Source organism: Protopterus annectens, chromosome 8.part0 (assembly GCF_019279795.1).
Source record: "Protopterus annectens isolate FY-2018-M chromosome 8.part0, PAN1.0, whole genome shotgun sequence".
Lineage (NCBI taxonomy): Eukaryota > Metazoa > Chordata > Ceratodontiformes > Protopteridae > Protopterus > Protopterus annectens.
This window is the reverse complement of record NC_056741.1, coordinates 1,641,070,638-1,641,086,375: the sequence shown is the minus strand read 5'-3', so window position 1 is coordinate 1,641,086,375 and position 15,738 is coordinate 1,641,070,638. Positions and strand designations below refer to the sequence as shown.

At 42.9% G+C, this 15,738-nt stretch overlaps 1 protein-coding gene across 1 annotated transcript in view; it reads left to right on the top strand.

Moving 5' to 3' along the window:
• Nucleotides 1–15,738, top strand: part of NCAPD3 (non-SMC condensin II complex subunit D3) — a gene marked incomplete in the record, with an annotated part of 2,635,837 nt that overhangs the window by 1,009,788 nt on the left and 1,610,311 nt on the right. Inside the window, 1 exon segment of the mRNA XM_044081165.1 lies at nt 15,042–15,176. Within this exon segment, the coding sequence (XP_043937100.1) occupies nt 15,042–15,176 (135 nt within the window).

The window sequence follows — 15,738 nt, the reverse complement described above, 5'->3', positions numbered from 1 at the left end:
AGTAAATGAAAACATTTTTCCATTTGGGCTTCTCAGAGAAATTTGGATCCTTTTACCGCTCCAGTTCCAGCTGTGTTAGACTTTTTGTCTCATATTTTCCAGCAGGGGGCCAGCTGTTCCACAGTGCAAGTCCAGCTGGCGGCTATATCCCATTTTCATGTAGGGGAAGATTCAGGTTCTCTAGCTGCTGCCAAAATTTGCAAGACCTTTATCAAAGGTACATTTCTACTGAGACCTCCTATCAAACACCCTTCCTCTCTATGGGATTTGACCTTGGTTCTTCAGGCCTTAGTTGCGCCCCCGTTCAAGCCCGCAACATCAGTTGACTTGAAATTCTTGTAGAAGACGGCCTACCTGGTAGGTATCACTTCAGCCAGGAGAGTGTTGAAGCTTCAAGCCTTGTGTATGAAACCCCCATACCTAGTTTTTCATAAGGATAGGGTGTCTCTCGGGCTTAACCTATCTTTTCTTCCTAAAGTTACTTCGGAGTCAAACATTAATCAGTCTATTAATTGCTTCAGAGTTGAACATTAATCAGTTTATTAATTTGTCTGTATTTTTCCCTAATTTTCAAAATAAAGGGGAATACAAACTTCATTTGCTGGATGTTCACAGGCAGTTATGTTTTTACTTGCATAGGTCCAAACCTTTCCGTAAATCTGATCAGCTTTTTGTTTCCTTTGCTAAACCCTTTTTAGGGAAACAAGTTTCGAAGGTGACTTTCGCTAAATGGATTTCGCTTTATATTTTAAAAGCATATAATGAACTTGGATTACCAGAACCAGAAGGAGTGCATGCTTATTCTACCTGTTCTATGGCTACTTCTGCTGTTTTCTGCTCTAGAGTTTCCCTGAATGACATTTGTTCAGTAGCTACCTGGGCTTCCTCTCACACTTTTATTACTCTTTATAAGCTGGATATGGTGTCTAGAGGAAGGGCTTCCTTTGGCTCTGCAGTGCTCCGGAATATCCTTCCTTATGGGCCTCCCAAGATTTCGGGTGGCTGGGAACTCTGTCCCACAGGTTGATGGTTAAATGAAGTTAACTATTTCAGATAAAGAAGTTATGTACTCACCATAGCGTTCCATCCGAGTAGTTAGACTTCATTTGTCAGCAACCTTCCCTCCCTCTTTCCTCTTGACCTTGGTGGTTTATTTCTATTTTTGGACTCTGTTCTGAGTCAGGTCAGGTTTTTGGTATCTTAGGTCGTTGTGTGTCACTCAGTGGGTGGCAAACTCGATCTGAGGATTGGAAGGAGGTTGCAGTGTAGTATGGTCCGATCTTTTGCTTGGTAAGCTACCGGCTCAGATCCTGATCGGATCCAGAACCCACAGGTTGCTGACAAATGAAGTCTTAACTACTCAGATGGACCGTTATGGTGAGTACATTAACTTCTTTTTTTTTTTTTTTCATCTGAAAACTGTTTGAAAGCCAGTGATTTGCATGGGGCGGGGGTGTGGAGGGAAAGTGGGGGCCAGTCATCATTAGAAGACTCTTGTTGAGCTATCCTTAGTTTTTCTAACTGTTTTAAAAGGGTGAGGTCAAGTACTGCAAAAATGGTCTCCGGAGTATTTCTGTAACGTGCTATTTATTAGCTCCCCTGCAACTGTGTTTTTAGTTTTGTGGAAATAAGTTTTAAAATTTCCAACTGCAGATTCCTTTTCCTTATTCTTAGATGTTTCAAGAGTCATTAAAAGCTGACCAATAAGAGGCAGGTACTTTTTATACTTGTCAAGTTTCTTTTTTGACAATTTTTAAATTACATTTATCAAAACTTCCACTCTCAGGGAACTGTAGTGCCCTATTTTACCAGGTAGTTATAGCAGGCTCATTCATATTTATGAAACATATGCTTAGCTGGAGTTCCAGACACTGGCTTTTTTTAATACCCCCACATTCATACCCATTGTGAATCTGACACAGTGAAAAATTGAACAATAACAACTCCCTCACAAGTATGGCAACCATCATGGAAAAATTACCCACTCTCCTACGGTAAAACACATGATAGTAGAATTTGATAAAACCTGCCCTCGTACAATAATATAATATTATCCTCTGTCATAACAGTATAATGTTACCTAATGTTGTAAAAGAATATAATAATATAATATTATCCACTGTCATAAAAAGAATATAATGTTAACCCACTTTCATGCAGGAATATAATTTAAACTCACTCGTACACAAGAATATAATGTGAAATGTCCTTCTATATTACTATTGTAGTATTCTTCAACTTTGGGATCTCCTGCCAAGGATAGCCCGATATTCAGCCAGTGTACCAAAACCTTTAGATCTTTTATGCACTGTATGTCACATGTATGATTCTCGTTCAGGATGTAGGGCATAAAGGTGATGTACAGACAGTTACCCAGAACTTCTTTGCAGCCAGTTTGAAAACGATCAGTCATCGGTCTGAATGCCCTTTTGCTTCGACCTCCAAAAGTTTGACCTTAGCAGCCTTATTTCAATCTCTTCTTCCTGTTTCTGTTCCAGCCAGAGTGTTTCTTTGAGCTCTAGGATCCATGGCCTCTTATATTCCATTGCTCCCTCTTGCTAGATTGCACATGTTGCAGCTTCACTGGTACCTCAAATCAGTTTGGCTTCAGCATTGCCATCCTCCAGATTTCAGAGTGCCTCTATTTCCTTGTTTAAAGTGAGAATTTGAGTGACTGATTTGGCAACTTGCCCTCAACCCAGGCCTGCCCTTTCAGCCTCCGGCTCCTTTTCAAGAACTGTTTACTGATGTGTCAGACTTGGGGAGGGGGGCTTCCTGTGGTCACCTGAATGTTCAAGGTTTCTGCCCCCCCCCTTCAGAAGTCTGACCATATCAACAGCAAAGAAATGAAAGCTCCGATTCTGGTCCTTTAGGTTTTTCACCCCATTCTCTGTCCAGGCCCTCTGAAGGTTTACACAGATAACACCATAGTTGATGTATGTCAACAGGCAAAGTGGGGCACAAAGTCTTACTTTCTTTGCAGGCTGGCTCTCTACCCTGGGATCTAGCTGTCAATTATTGGTTAAATCTTCAGGCAGTGTATATTCCTTCAGAGCACAGTCTAGGGGGCAGACTGAGCAAATCCAAAGCACAAGCTCATGAATTAATGCTTCACATAGACATACGTCTGGACATAGCCCATCTGTGGGGTATTCCTCAGGTAGATCTTTTTGCCTCCCCTTTGAACAGGCAGCTCACCCCTTTGCTGTTCAGAGTGCCATGCCATCTAGTGTGGAAAATGGACGCCTTTTCTTTCCTTTGGAAGGGGATGTTTCTCTCTCTTCCTCCCTTTCTCCTACTTCCAAGAGTCCTGCAGAAAATTCAGCTAGACTCCCCAAAAATCTTGCTAGTGACTCCCTTGTGGCCAAGACAGCATTGGTTCCCTCTCTTAATGATTTTGGCCAGAGGCAATCACCACAAGTTCCCTTACCGGTTGGATCTTCTTACGCAGGAGAAAGGGTCACGCATCCATCCTCACCTGTCCACTCTTCAACTGACACTGTGGGTGATAGGGTTTTGATCCCTTTTAAGCCCCTTTTTTTGAGGATGTGCTCAGGGATTTACAGCAGGCAGGAAAACCTGCAACCAGAAAAGTCTTGTATGTCCAAATGGAAGAGATTTTCTGTCTGGTGCCATGCTCATAACCAGGACCCTTTTCAGTGGGGTTCCCTCTGGTTCTGTCATATTTAAGTAAATTGTACAAGTCTCGCTTGCCCTGTTGTTCTGTAAAGGTCCATTTATTGGGTATGTCTGCCCATCTTCCCCTGAAACCTTCTTTGGCTTCTTGCTTTGAGGTCAAACAGTTTCTTAAAGGCATCCTGCATCTCGGGCCCCCAAGAAAACCTATTTCTCCTTCTTGGGACCTTAATTTTGTTTCAGACAAATTGCTCCAGGCTCCCTTTCAGCCTGCAGGTTCAGCTTCTCTGCAACATTGTACCTTCAATACTGTCTTACTGCTTGATCTTACTTCTGCTCAGAGGGTTTCTGAGCTTCAGGTCTTTATGGCCATCCCTCTTTTTTGTTTTTTCACAGGGACAGGGTGTTTATCATACTAATCCTCCTCGTATGCCCAAGGTTGTTAATGAGCTGTCTTTGAATGAGGCATTACAACCCTCATCATTTTTTTTCCTTTTCCTCAGTCTGCTAGTGAGAGGATCCTTCATACCTTGCTTGGATTTGCACAGATAACTCATATAAGTCCATTCAGAAGTCTGACCAGCTTTTTATTTAATTTCATCCCAGGACATAGGGTTTGGCTGTTTTCAAGCAAACTGTCTCCTCCTGGATATCTAAGGCCATTTCCTTTTGTTATTCTTTACATGACAAATGTCCATATACTTCCATTAGAGCTCACTCCACTAGAGCTGTTGCCTCTTTTAGTACCTTCTACAAGGAGTTGGGCACCAATTCCATCCCTGAAACTGCTACCTGGTCTTCAGTGCATACCTTTATTATAAATTGGATGTGGTTCTAGGGCCAGAGCAGGTTTTGCTAGAGCCATTCTGTGTGAGTTTGTTGAGGGCTCTTCCCAGCCTTCCACCTCACAAACCTTTTCTTGAGCTTTTGTACCCTCCCTTCTGTGAGGAATACTGCAAGAATGATATAGAAGGACATAGTACAGTTGTGTAAAGTCTTACCATAACATTAGCTGTCCTCTTTACTGTTGTAGTATTTTCTTCCTCCCTCTACCCTGTTTTTTTCTTTCTGGTTTTATTTTGGTTTCTGTCCTAGCTAAGGATCTCATTTTTAGATCTAAATTTTCTCCTCCTGGATGTGCAAAGCCTCCTTTGTCCTGTGGAGACTGTTCTCTTCTGGGGCAATTGAGTTATGGGTGATTGCATCCATACATCACCTTTATGCCCTACGTTCTGTATGGGGAGCATACTGTGACGTATGGCACAGGTAAGAAATTAAAGGCTTAGGTATACTGGCTGGACGTTTGGTTATCTTTGGCAAGAAATTCCTACTGTAAAGAATACTGCAACAATTAAGAGAAAGACATCTGCTGTTAAGGTAAGATTTTACACAACTGTACTCTCACCTGTAGAGAGATTCCAAACTGTTGAAGGTAAAAAACATGCAACTGTAAGCTTATGCACCAAAAATACAACTGATAAAAGAAAGCCTGTTAGAAATGGACCCAAAAGTGATTTCTGCTGCAGCAACTCTCAAACGGCTTAATATCAGAGACTTCATGCCAACAACTTTTATGGTGCAAACTATAAGAATAACTTCATGCAGTATAATTCAGCAGAGTAGAATGATCTCCTTTATTGCAAAGAACACATGCACTTGGGAGACAAAGCCATCATGGTCTTGTCTCCCCGAACAAAGCATCTATAATTTTTTTAATACTCTAATCTTTTTTAATACTGTAAAAGCATATGAGGAAACAGCTTATGTATTCAACTGTAGCCACTGACCAGTTAAAACTAAACACTTTTAATGTTATTTAGCTAACTAAAGAATTAGCAGATTTTGTCTGTGCCTTTCCTTATAGGCACAAGTTCCGATGTTCCACATTGGCATTATCCATGCTGACACTAGAAAGTAGAAGAACTTCAGCACAGGCCTAAGCTGTCAGGATCTATCTTGAAATGAGATGGATTTTACTTCTAAATGAAAAGTATAATGCAAAACACTTGAACATTTTTCCCTTCTCATCACACCTTATGCAGAGTAAACTTCCGTCTCCTGAATGTTAAAGATAGACGATGATCTTTCTCTCTGCTGCAGTAACCTATGGTTAGTGTCCTGCCAGGGACACAGCATCTGACCAGCTTGCCAATTCCCTTTCCTGTCACTCATTTTGGTTCCACCTTTTTTGGCGGGAAGTATTTCAGTAACCAGATGAGGTAAGTCTTCAGTATTTTACTGCCTTCTCAAGGAGAAGCATCTCTCTGGCTCCAGTGGAACAGCAGTTTTTTTCAAAAGCCAACAGATAAGGCCCATTTTTGGGGACCCCTTCCTCTCATAAATATTTTTATTGAATGTTTGTGGTATTATTTCTAATCTACCCTAATTAAAAAAAACAAAAAAACCCACAGCTATTTCTGTTTTTTTTTTTTACTTTACAAATACTGGCTTCTGTCAGCGATTAGAATGTGCTCTTGCTGGGTTTACTTAGTATATTTTTCATTGATGTGATTTTATAAAAAAATATTAAGTATTTAGTTTGTGCATTTACATTTGGAATGTGCGTTTTCTCATCTGATTTTTTTAACATAATGAATGTTTTCTCACTTCTGAGGTAATGATTACTCCATGATATTTTTGACTAAAGGTTTAAGATCTGTTGATACAATTTTCAGTGTACTGTTTGTGCTTACTAGTTTGGGGAAGGAAAGTGTCGTTGGTGCTTACCAGTGAATACTTAGCTTCTCCTAGTGTTATTGAGCTTACTGTACCGGTAACTGGGTGTCTCCTCTGGCCACAACATGGATGATAATCGTGGTCCTGCTTCTCCCAGTCTGCTTGTATGTAAAAGGAAAACAAAGCTATTGCCTCAGCCTATTGATAATGATTATGGTATGGACAAAGACGGTTCCACAGACAACTTATCTATTGCCTTGACGCTCTAATGTTGCTGTAATGGCCACTGTGGATTTGGGATTATACACGTCCTCAGTGGCTGTCTCAGTACCTGTTATAGCTATGTTAGAGTCAAACACTTCAGGTACAGCAGTTGTCCTCGGAAACAGAACTCTTACCGGAGATGGTAGGATGTCCCCAAACCAAGTCAATTCTGTGGACTTTTTGCATTTTCACAGTTTTAATGCAGGTATTGTTAGAGAATAGTCTGTGGTTTCAGATTTTGTGGTTTCTGACAGACAGGTAATTCTCTTCAGGAATCCATTGCCCAGAATTCTGACACTTTAGATAGCGAACCTGAATGTAACCCTAAATGAGTTGTTTCCTTTACTGAGACTATGGTAAACTCTGGGATGTTTTGCTTGGGAGAAAAAAGGGGCTCCCCCACAATTGGACAGATTTTATGACCTATTAGAGGATGTGGTTCCTAATTCTGCATCTCTTCCTTCCATTTTGCCAGGGATTAATGGCATTTTAAAAGCTGCCTGCAAGTCCCCTGACTCAGTGGCTACAGTTCCAAAGAAAAGTTGATAAGTATAGGGTCTCTCCAGGTTATAAATTCTCAACTCAAAGTTAAGTCAGAGTCAACTTTATTGTCAATCAGATATACACAGCAATGCAAGCTGAATGAAATTACATTGCTTTGGTCCCTATGCAAGACATAATGAACACACAGTTTGAATGACAGTAGGACTAATGCACATACAGGAATAATTAAAATATTAACACAAAAAATTATCACAACTGGACAGGAAGACATCAGACAATATTATACTAGTAGGTATTGCAAAACTATAACTTCACATTGTGATTATTTATAATATTGTACTTCAGCTGTAGTATGATATATTCTGATGTTCATATTGCAAAATTATGTGACTCACTCTTGACTATTGCACATTCAGGAAGTAATAGCATAAGAAGTCATGCTAACTGTACCAGTTATTGAAGCAGTTTGCCAGAGTGATTACTATTGCTGATGCTTCATAGCAATTGGCATATTGATCTAATTATTCGCTGTTATGCCTGGCATTCAAGTTCAGCAGCCTTATGAATAGAGGGAAGAAGCTCCTGTTCAGTCTATATGTTTTGCAGTGTAAGCTGCAATACATCCTGCCCGAGTAAAGGTGGGAAGTACATGCTATCGACAGGGTGAGTGAGATCGTTGATTATCTTCCTAGCCATTCCCACACATCGTCTCTTGCAGATCATCCATGGATGAGAGCGGGGAACCAGTGATTTTTTTCCACTGTCCTCACTACCCTCAGGAGAGCCTTGCAGTCAGATGCTTTGCAGTTACCATGCCAAACTATGATGTTTGAGAGGATGCTGTCAGTGGTCCCCCTGTAGAAGGCTTTGAGGATGGACTGAGATAGGTCTGATTTCCCCAGTTGCCGTAGGAAGTGCGGACGTTGTGTCTTCTTCACTATGTGGCTAATTTGAATAAACCAGAACAGGTCATCTGAGATGTGCACCCCCAAGGAACTTGGTGTTGACTCTTTCCACTGCCACCCTCTTAATTTCCAGAGGTTGATGCATCTCCTGAGTTCTTCTGGTCCACTATTAATTTGTTGGTCTTGCTTACATTTAAGGCAAGATGGTTGCTGTTGCACCAGTCTGTCAGATGCTCCACTTCATCCCTGTAGGCTGCTTCCTCACCTTATCTGACAAGACCTACGACAGTGATATCATCCAGGAACTTGATGATTTTGTTGGATTCATACTTGGCCATGCAGTAGTGTGTCAACAAGGTGAACAGCACAGGACTCTGGACACAACCCCTGAGGGACACCTGTGCTCATTGTAATACTGATTGAACTGTTATTTCCCACACTTAATTTTTGGGGTCTGTTGATGAGAAAGTCCAGTATCCAGTTAGATGGGGGGGTGTTGGTGCCATCTGGAACAGCTTCGATATCAGATTCTGGGAGATGACGGTGTTAAAGGTGGAACTAAAATCGAACAGCATTCTGACATAGCAGTCCTTGCTCTCTAGATGTGCCAATGATTCATGAAGTGCTATAGCTATTGTATCAGCCATGCCCCGGTTAGATGTATAAGCAAACTGTAATGTGTCCAGTGTTGCAGGTAGGCTTGAAGAGAGATGGCTCTTGTTCAACTGCTCAAAACACTTCATTACTGTTAATGTAAGAGCAACTGGCTGGTAATCATTTAGGCTTGTCATTTGGGATTTTTTGGATAAGGGGAATGATTGTCGTATTTTTGAAGCGACTGGGTACAGTGGCTAGTTGCAGGGATGTGCTGAATATATCTGTTAGTACAGTGGACAATTAGATAGCACAGTCTCTTAAAACCCTTCCCATAACCTCGTTTGCATGCTCTAAACCTGTACCCAGAAAGTCGGAGGTTAAAACTGATTGTTAAGGACGGAAACCTTATCCGACGTACCTTCGGAGCTGCCAAAAAAGGCCAGGACCATACAGCCTGCCAATACTGCTGAGCTTCTACTGCCCGACCCTCAGCCTGTGGCCAACGTCAGCCTGGTAGAGGAATCTGGTTTTGCTGCATCGGCTATAGCTGGTACCTCCATGGAAGCCGCACAATCCCGGGCGGAGGACATGTCCATAAAGGTTTTACTGATGTCGATCTCTGACGCCAGGGGGGAGGGCAGCAGTTTCAGTAGTTCCATCAGATCCCTCCAGTCCTTTTACAATTTCCAGATTCAAGGATTTCCCCCCTTCAGACCCCAGCTAGGCCCCTTAAAAAGAAAGCACCTCTCTTCCCCTTCTGACTGGCAGGCTTTCAGCCGAAGTTTATTTAACGCTTTCATGGCCCTGCGTCCTACTTCTGCAGGGAGTGCCAGAATTCCTCCTCCACTGTTGAGCCTTAGGCCTCAAAGCGCAGCCCTACTATGAGGGGAAGAGGAAGAACTATTTGATTCTTCCTCTAAAGAGTCACTCTCTTACACCTCTAAAATCTCTTCTCCTTTGGAGTATAGTTCCCCAGAGGAGGAATCTGTTGATCCGGACTCCCCAGTTGAGGATCTGACCTTTGGGGAAACCATCTCCAGGATGAAAGACCATTTCAAGTGGGAATCCTCTGAAATGACTGAGGTCCAAAAAAGATATGACCTCATTCAGATGGATTCCCCAAGCCCGTCTGCCGTACCTACAATCTTGTCTGCCTTTTCCTCAGCATCCTTAAATCCAGATTCTTAACCTCCTGCTCCACGCAGACCTGACAGACTTTATAAAGTTCCTGACATTGCCAAGTACCTCCTTAAGTGCCCACCTGCAGACCCAGCCACTATGTCCATCTCTACAGGCAAGACTACTAAGCCCTTACCCACAACCACCATGCATCCTACTAACAAAGAAATCAAAACCATGGAACATCTTAGTACGAAAATTTACACCTCTGCTACCTTGTCTTTTAGGGCCACAAATTACCAGAAACACATGGCTAAGTATGCCTTATCCCACCTAGAAAAAGCCACCAAGGAGTTGGCTGATATCTCAGACTGTGCTGCCAAAGTTTCACTGTCTTCTCTTCTGGCCCTTACCTCCCAGGTTATCAGGCACTCAGTCAAGTGCAGTTATGATGCTGCAGAAGCCGTAGCAAGGTCAGCAGCATCAGCTTCTGCATTAAGGAGATACTCCTGGTTATGTTTAAAATCCCTCCCTGATGACTTTAGGGCAAAGTTTATTGATGCACCCCTGGACAATACAGCCTTGTTTGGGGCTAAAGTGTCTGATCTTTTTTAAGTCACTGTCAGCAAAAGGAGAAAGAAATGCAGGACCTTAAACACCTGCTTGTTTCCCCAATACCAAAGTTTCAAAGAAACTATCCATCAAAAACTCAGTTCATAAGAAAGCATTCCTGACCTGCTGCTCCAGCAATGCCTAGAAAAGCCTACAAGGAAACAATCCCCTCCAGCTAGAACTCCATCCTCCTCTAGCCAGAGGCCACCCTTTCAAGATAGGGCAGGTAGCATCTGACTACCTGCCAACCTTGCCCCCCTCCATCCCCTCCCTCTCTACCTCTGTCAGTCCATCTCTCTCACTGCCTCCCTGTGTGGTCTCGCAGCACATCAGACAAATGAGTCTTGTCAGCCCTTCAGAATGGTTACTTCATGTCCTGGCTCAACCCCTCCTCCCCACCAAAACAAAAGGGCATCCCACAGCCTCCATCACAACAACTGCACCTCCTGCAACCTGTGTTGCAAGCTCTGCTGGCTCAGGGCATCATTGATCCTGTGCCTATAGTCGGAAAAGGAAGAGGTTTTTACTCCGGGATTTTCCTGGTCCCCAGAAAGGATGGACCTTGTAAGCCTATTCTAGACCTCTCCCATCTCAATCTATTCCTAAAGGTCCCAACCTTCAGGATGTTGATTCTTCCTACCTTCTTCCCCCTCCTTCTTCCCCCAGGGTTCGTGGCCACCTTAGATATAAAGGACGCTTGCCTCCACATCCCCTAAGGCCCACATACAGGAAATACCTTAGGTTCTTGGTGGGCCCTTTTTATTTTCAATTCTCTGCCTGCCCTTTGGGCTTGCCACTGCACCCAGAGTTTTCACCAAATGCTTGGCTCCAATAATTGTTTATTGTAAGACAAAGGGAATACACATATTGCCTTACATGGACGACCTGCTGATTCAGGCAGGCAACAAGGGGACCCTCCTGCTACACATTCGCCTAGTAGTGTCCCTCCTACATTCTCTGGGATTCCAGATGAATTTCCAAAAATCCCACCTGGAGTCTACTCAAGACATTGTCTTCCTCGGGTGCAGAATTCACAGAGACCTCTGGTGTAGAATTCATGCAGAATTCACATAGATCTCAAGAAAGCCTCCCCTCCAAAAGGTGGAAAACCTGACAGAATATCTGCTTCTGCTCCTTCAAGCCACAGAATTGACAGCAAGGCAGTACCTCAGGCTCTTGGGCTACATGGCAGCCACTTTCCCCATGCTACCATTAGCAAGACTGCATATGAGAAAGCTACACTGGTATCTTCGGTCAGTCTGGACCCAACACTCCCATCCTCTGGAGTACAGGATTCCCCTCCTCCCTTGCCTCAAACAAGAAATCCAGTGGTGGCTGGCACAAGTGACCCGCAATCCTGGTCTTCCTCTCTAACCACCTCTACCCACACAGGTCATGCATACAGATGCCTCAGATTTGGGCTGGGGAGCAACTCTGGCCATTAAAAAGTGCAGGGCCTGTGCCCAGAGCTACTCAAACTAGAGCACATCAGTGTTCGAGAGATGAGGGAAATCTTCTGGGCCTTCGAGCCTTCCTACCTTGTCTCCAACAAGGTCCTTTGAATATCTTCACTGACAACACCACGGTTCTGTGGTATCTCAACAAACAGGGAGGGACCAAGTCATACCTTCTTTGCAGACTAGTTCTTCTAGTATGGGACCAGGCCACCTCACAGAGAGTGGCTCTGTAAGTGGGCTACATTCCCTCTCTTCACAACTCCAAAGCAGATTACCTTAGCAGCACCATCACAAACAACAACGAATGGATGCTTCACAGGGATGTCTTCCTGGACCTGGTCCACCAGTAGGGTATACGTCAAATAGACCTGCTTGCCTCCTCCATCAGCAGGCAACTTTCTGGCTTCTGCATCGGGATGCCAGACCCACAGGCGCTGGCAACAGATGCCTTCTCAGTCTCTTGGAAGAGAAACTTTTTATATGCATTCACCCCCTTCCCACTAATTCAGAATATCCTAATGAAAATTCAGCAGGACAGACCAACAATCTTGTTGCTGGCCAAGACAGCACTGGTTCCCCTTACTTCTACAATTGTCCAAGGGCAATCACCACAAGTTACCCCTCAGAGTGGAACTTCTCACACAGCACAAGGGATCCCAGATACATCCACAGTGGCATTTACTTCACCTCACCTTGTGGTTGATAGGATTCTGATCCCCTTCAGACACCTTTACAACAAGGACGTGCCATATGTCTTGCAGGAGGCTAGGAAACAAAATACAAAAAAATCCTACGTTTCAAAGTGGAAAAGGATTACTATATGGTGTCACAGTAGACCGTTGGACCTGCTTGCAAGCGATACTACTTCAGTCCTGTCTTACGTTTATGAGCTACTGCAGTCAGGCTTGGCATATTCTTCCATTAAAGCTCACTTGTCTGCAATTTCAGCATGCCTTCCTCTGGGACCCCCATTTAGCATCCAGACTCCCTGCTAAGCTTTTTCTCAAAGGGGTTCTGCACCTCAGGCCTCCCAGGGAACCATCTCCTCCACCATGGGACCTTAACTATGTTTTGGAAAAGCTTACACTTCTTCCATTTGAGCCAGCCGACAGTCTCTCTAAAACATTGTACACGGAAAGCTGTGCTACTTGTGGCCTTGACCTCAGCCAGAAGGGTATCAGAGCTATAAGCCCTTATGGCTGTCCCACCCTTTCTAGTTTTTCACAATGACAGGGTTACTCTTAGAACTAACCCTTTTTATGCCCAAGGGAGTGAATGACCTATCCCTGAGTCAGGCCATCCACCTACCTACTTCCCTAACCCACGGGGGGACAGAGAGAGTACTTCACTCCCTGGATTTTCACAGACAACTCCAGTTTTATTTGCATAAAACTAAGTCTCTCAGACAGGTGGACTAACTTTTTGTCGCCTTCCACCCCAGAGCCTTGGGAAATTCAGTAACCAAACAGACTATCTTGGTCTGGATTTCCAAAGCCATCATTTTCTGCTACCAATACCGCAAAAAATCTCTGCAAGGCACTGTCAAATCACACTCCACCAGGGCTATGGCCTCTTCAGGAGCTTTCTTCAAAGGCCTGGATACCTCTACCATTCTTGAAGCAGCTACTTGGTCATGAGTACATGCCTTTAACAAACATTACAAGCTAGACCATATTTCAAGAGCCAGGGTGGAGTTTGCCAAGGCTATCCTTCACGGGGGTTCCTGGAGACGGCTTCTAGACCACCTCCCCCATTCACAGTGAGCTTTGGCACTCACCCACATGTGGAATACTGCAACATGGAAGAGAAGGACATCTATGGTTATGGTAAGATTCTACACAACTTTTCTTCGTAGACCTCTGATGAATCCAGGCCTTCCCACTCAAACATTCTTGGATTAAAAACAAAAAAAAAAGACAAATTTTGCTACAGTCTTCAGTATTCCTCCACTTCCGAAATGGGTGAACTGGGAAGCATGCCAATATGTGTGTGACCTTGAATTGGAAAAGGAATGATATTGAATAACTTTGAGGATTGCTGTTTGCGTATGGGCAGCACTGCATCATCACAGTAGATGGGAGCAGAATATTTTCAGGGCATAGGTATCTCTGGATCACTACTTCAGGTGAGTGCAGAATACTTACAGAGCATAGGCTTCTCTGGATCTCTGCATCACTTGACAACAGACATTAGGTGAGGACAGACTATTTACAGAGCATTGGTTTGTCTGGATCGCCACATTAGGTGGGAGCAGGATTGGTCATTAACTGTAAGCAGTGTTATCTTACCAAACGGTGGGGAGTGGGATTGTAAGGTATAGGCAGTGTTGTATCATTGCATTAACTGTGAGCATAGACTGTATTGTCCACTTGTATAAGCTGCCTCTTTTCAAGTAGAAGTCGTCGATATGCTGCTTGTATAAATGATTAAAGCAAGGATGGGGGGGGGACTTAACCCCATTCCAGGAAGGTAGTTATGATTTCCTTTAAACTTTTTGGCAAGTCCTTTAACAAGCATTTCATGAGAATGACAATTAAGGAGAGAAAGGGTGTATGTCCATTTGAACACCATTCCTTCTAGTAAGCAGTCATTTTATGAAAAGTTGCACCAACCATTTTCAGCACTGTGTTCTTTCACTGAGTAATTTTTTTTTAATATCCCCTTTTATATGCTAGACATAGATTAAGCTCCAAACCTGCCCATCACACTGCTATCCTTGAACAAATCTTTTGTATTCATCCTGTGGAAGCAATCTTCAGCTTCCACAAGCCAGTGTGGCCACAGATGGCAGAGGGCCAGATTACACAGAATTGTATTGGATAGCTTCAGTTCATTTAGGAGCAATGTTGCAGGTAGCTTTTTTTAGTCTCTTAAGGAATATGGTCAGTCCTTCAATTCTCCTTGCTTTAGTTTTCTTTAGTTTATAGATTTTTTTTTGCCATTTACAGAATAATTCAGAGTTTTGCATAAAGTCATGTAATGAGGATCTTGCACTAATATTACCAAACACCATCTTCAGTGTTATTTTGCAGTTTTGAGATGCTGTTTTCCAAGTCTTCTGCTAATGCGTTAGCACAAGGTGATGTAAAATTGAAATGAAGCTGCCACTAGAACCTGCCTGTCATGTTACAAAGTATTTTATTAATTGAAATTAAGTACTGGGATAAAGGTTATGTGAAAATTAGCTCAGTGTTTGCATGAAAACGAGGCTATCTAATTGGTTATATGGGCAGACTTTCCGGGCATTGAGCACACTGTTGTTTCATTTTAGGTCTTCATGAGTATTTTAAAGTTTGGTGTGATCCCCTGTACTTCAGAAGATTTATCTACTCTCCAGGATCGGTGTAGAGACCCTGCTGTTTCCGTTAGGAAACAAGCACTGCAATCACTGACAGAACTGCTTGTGGTAGGTGCCCAGTTGCCATAAAAATCATGCAGTTTTAGTTTCATCTGGTTTACTGACTGATGTCATGGAAAAAATACTAAATTTGTCACTTTGTGGAATTAATTAAGCTACTATAATGTGTATTACTTTCTATATTACATGGCAGAAGTTACATTATTTCTCGTCTATTACGTTCCATCCTACATTCTTCCACCCTTAATGCCTATGATAAGTAACTATTCTTACTTGCTACTTCATCTCCACATTCACCATCTGCTCACTATCAAACCATAAACTTTACTTTTCTTTTCATTTTCTCCTCCTACACAGCCCATCTCTGTCTCAATTTTCCCTTCATTCTAACTAGCATAACTACCCTAATACTGGTCTCTGTCTAACCCTTAACTTATTTACTCTTATTTCTCCCTTTTGTTTATCTATTCCTCTGCACTAATTTGCCTACTACCTGATTTCTCCTCTTCCTTCTTCCCAGTACATACCCCACACTTTCCCCTTTAATATCATCTGCCTACCACCCTTTTTCTCTCCTCTGTAATTTTCTCTCTTTTCCTGTCACACCCCC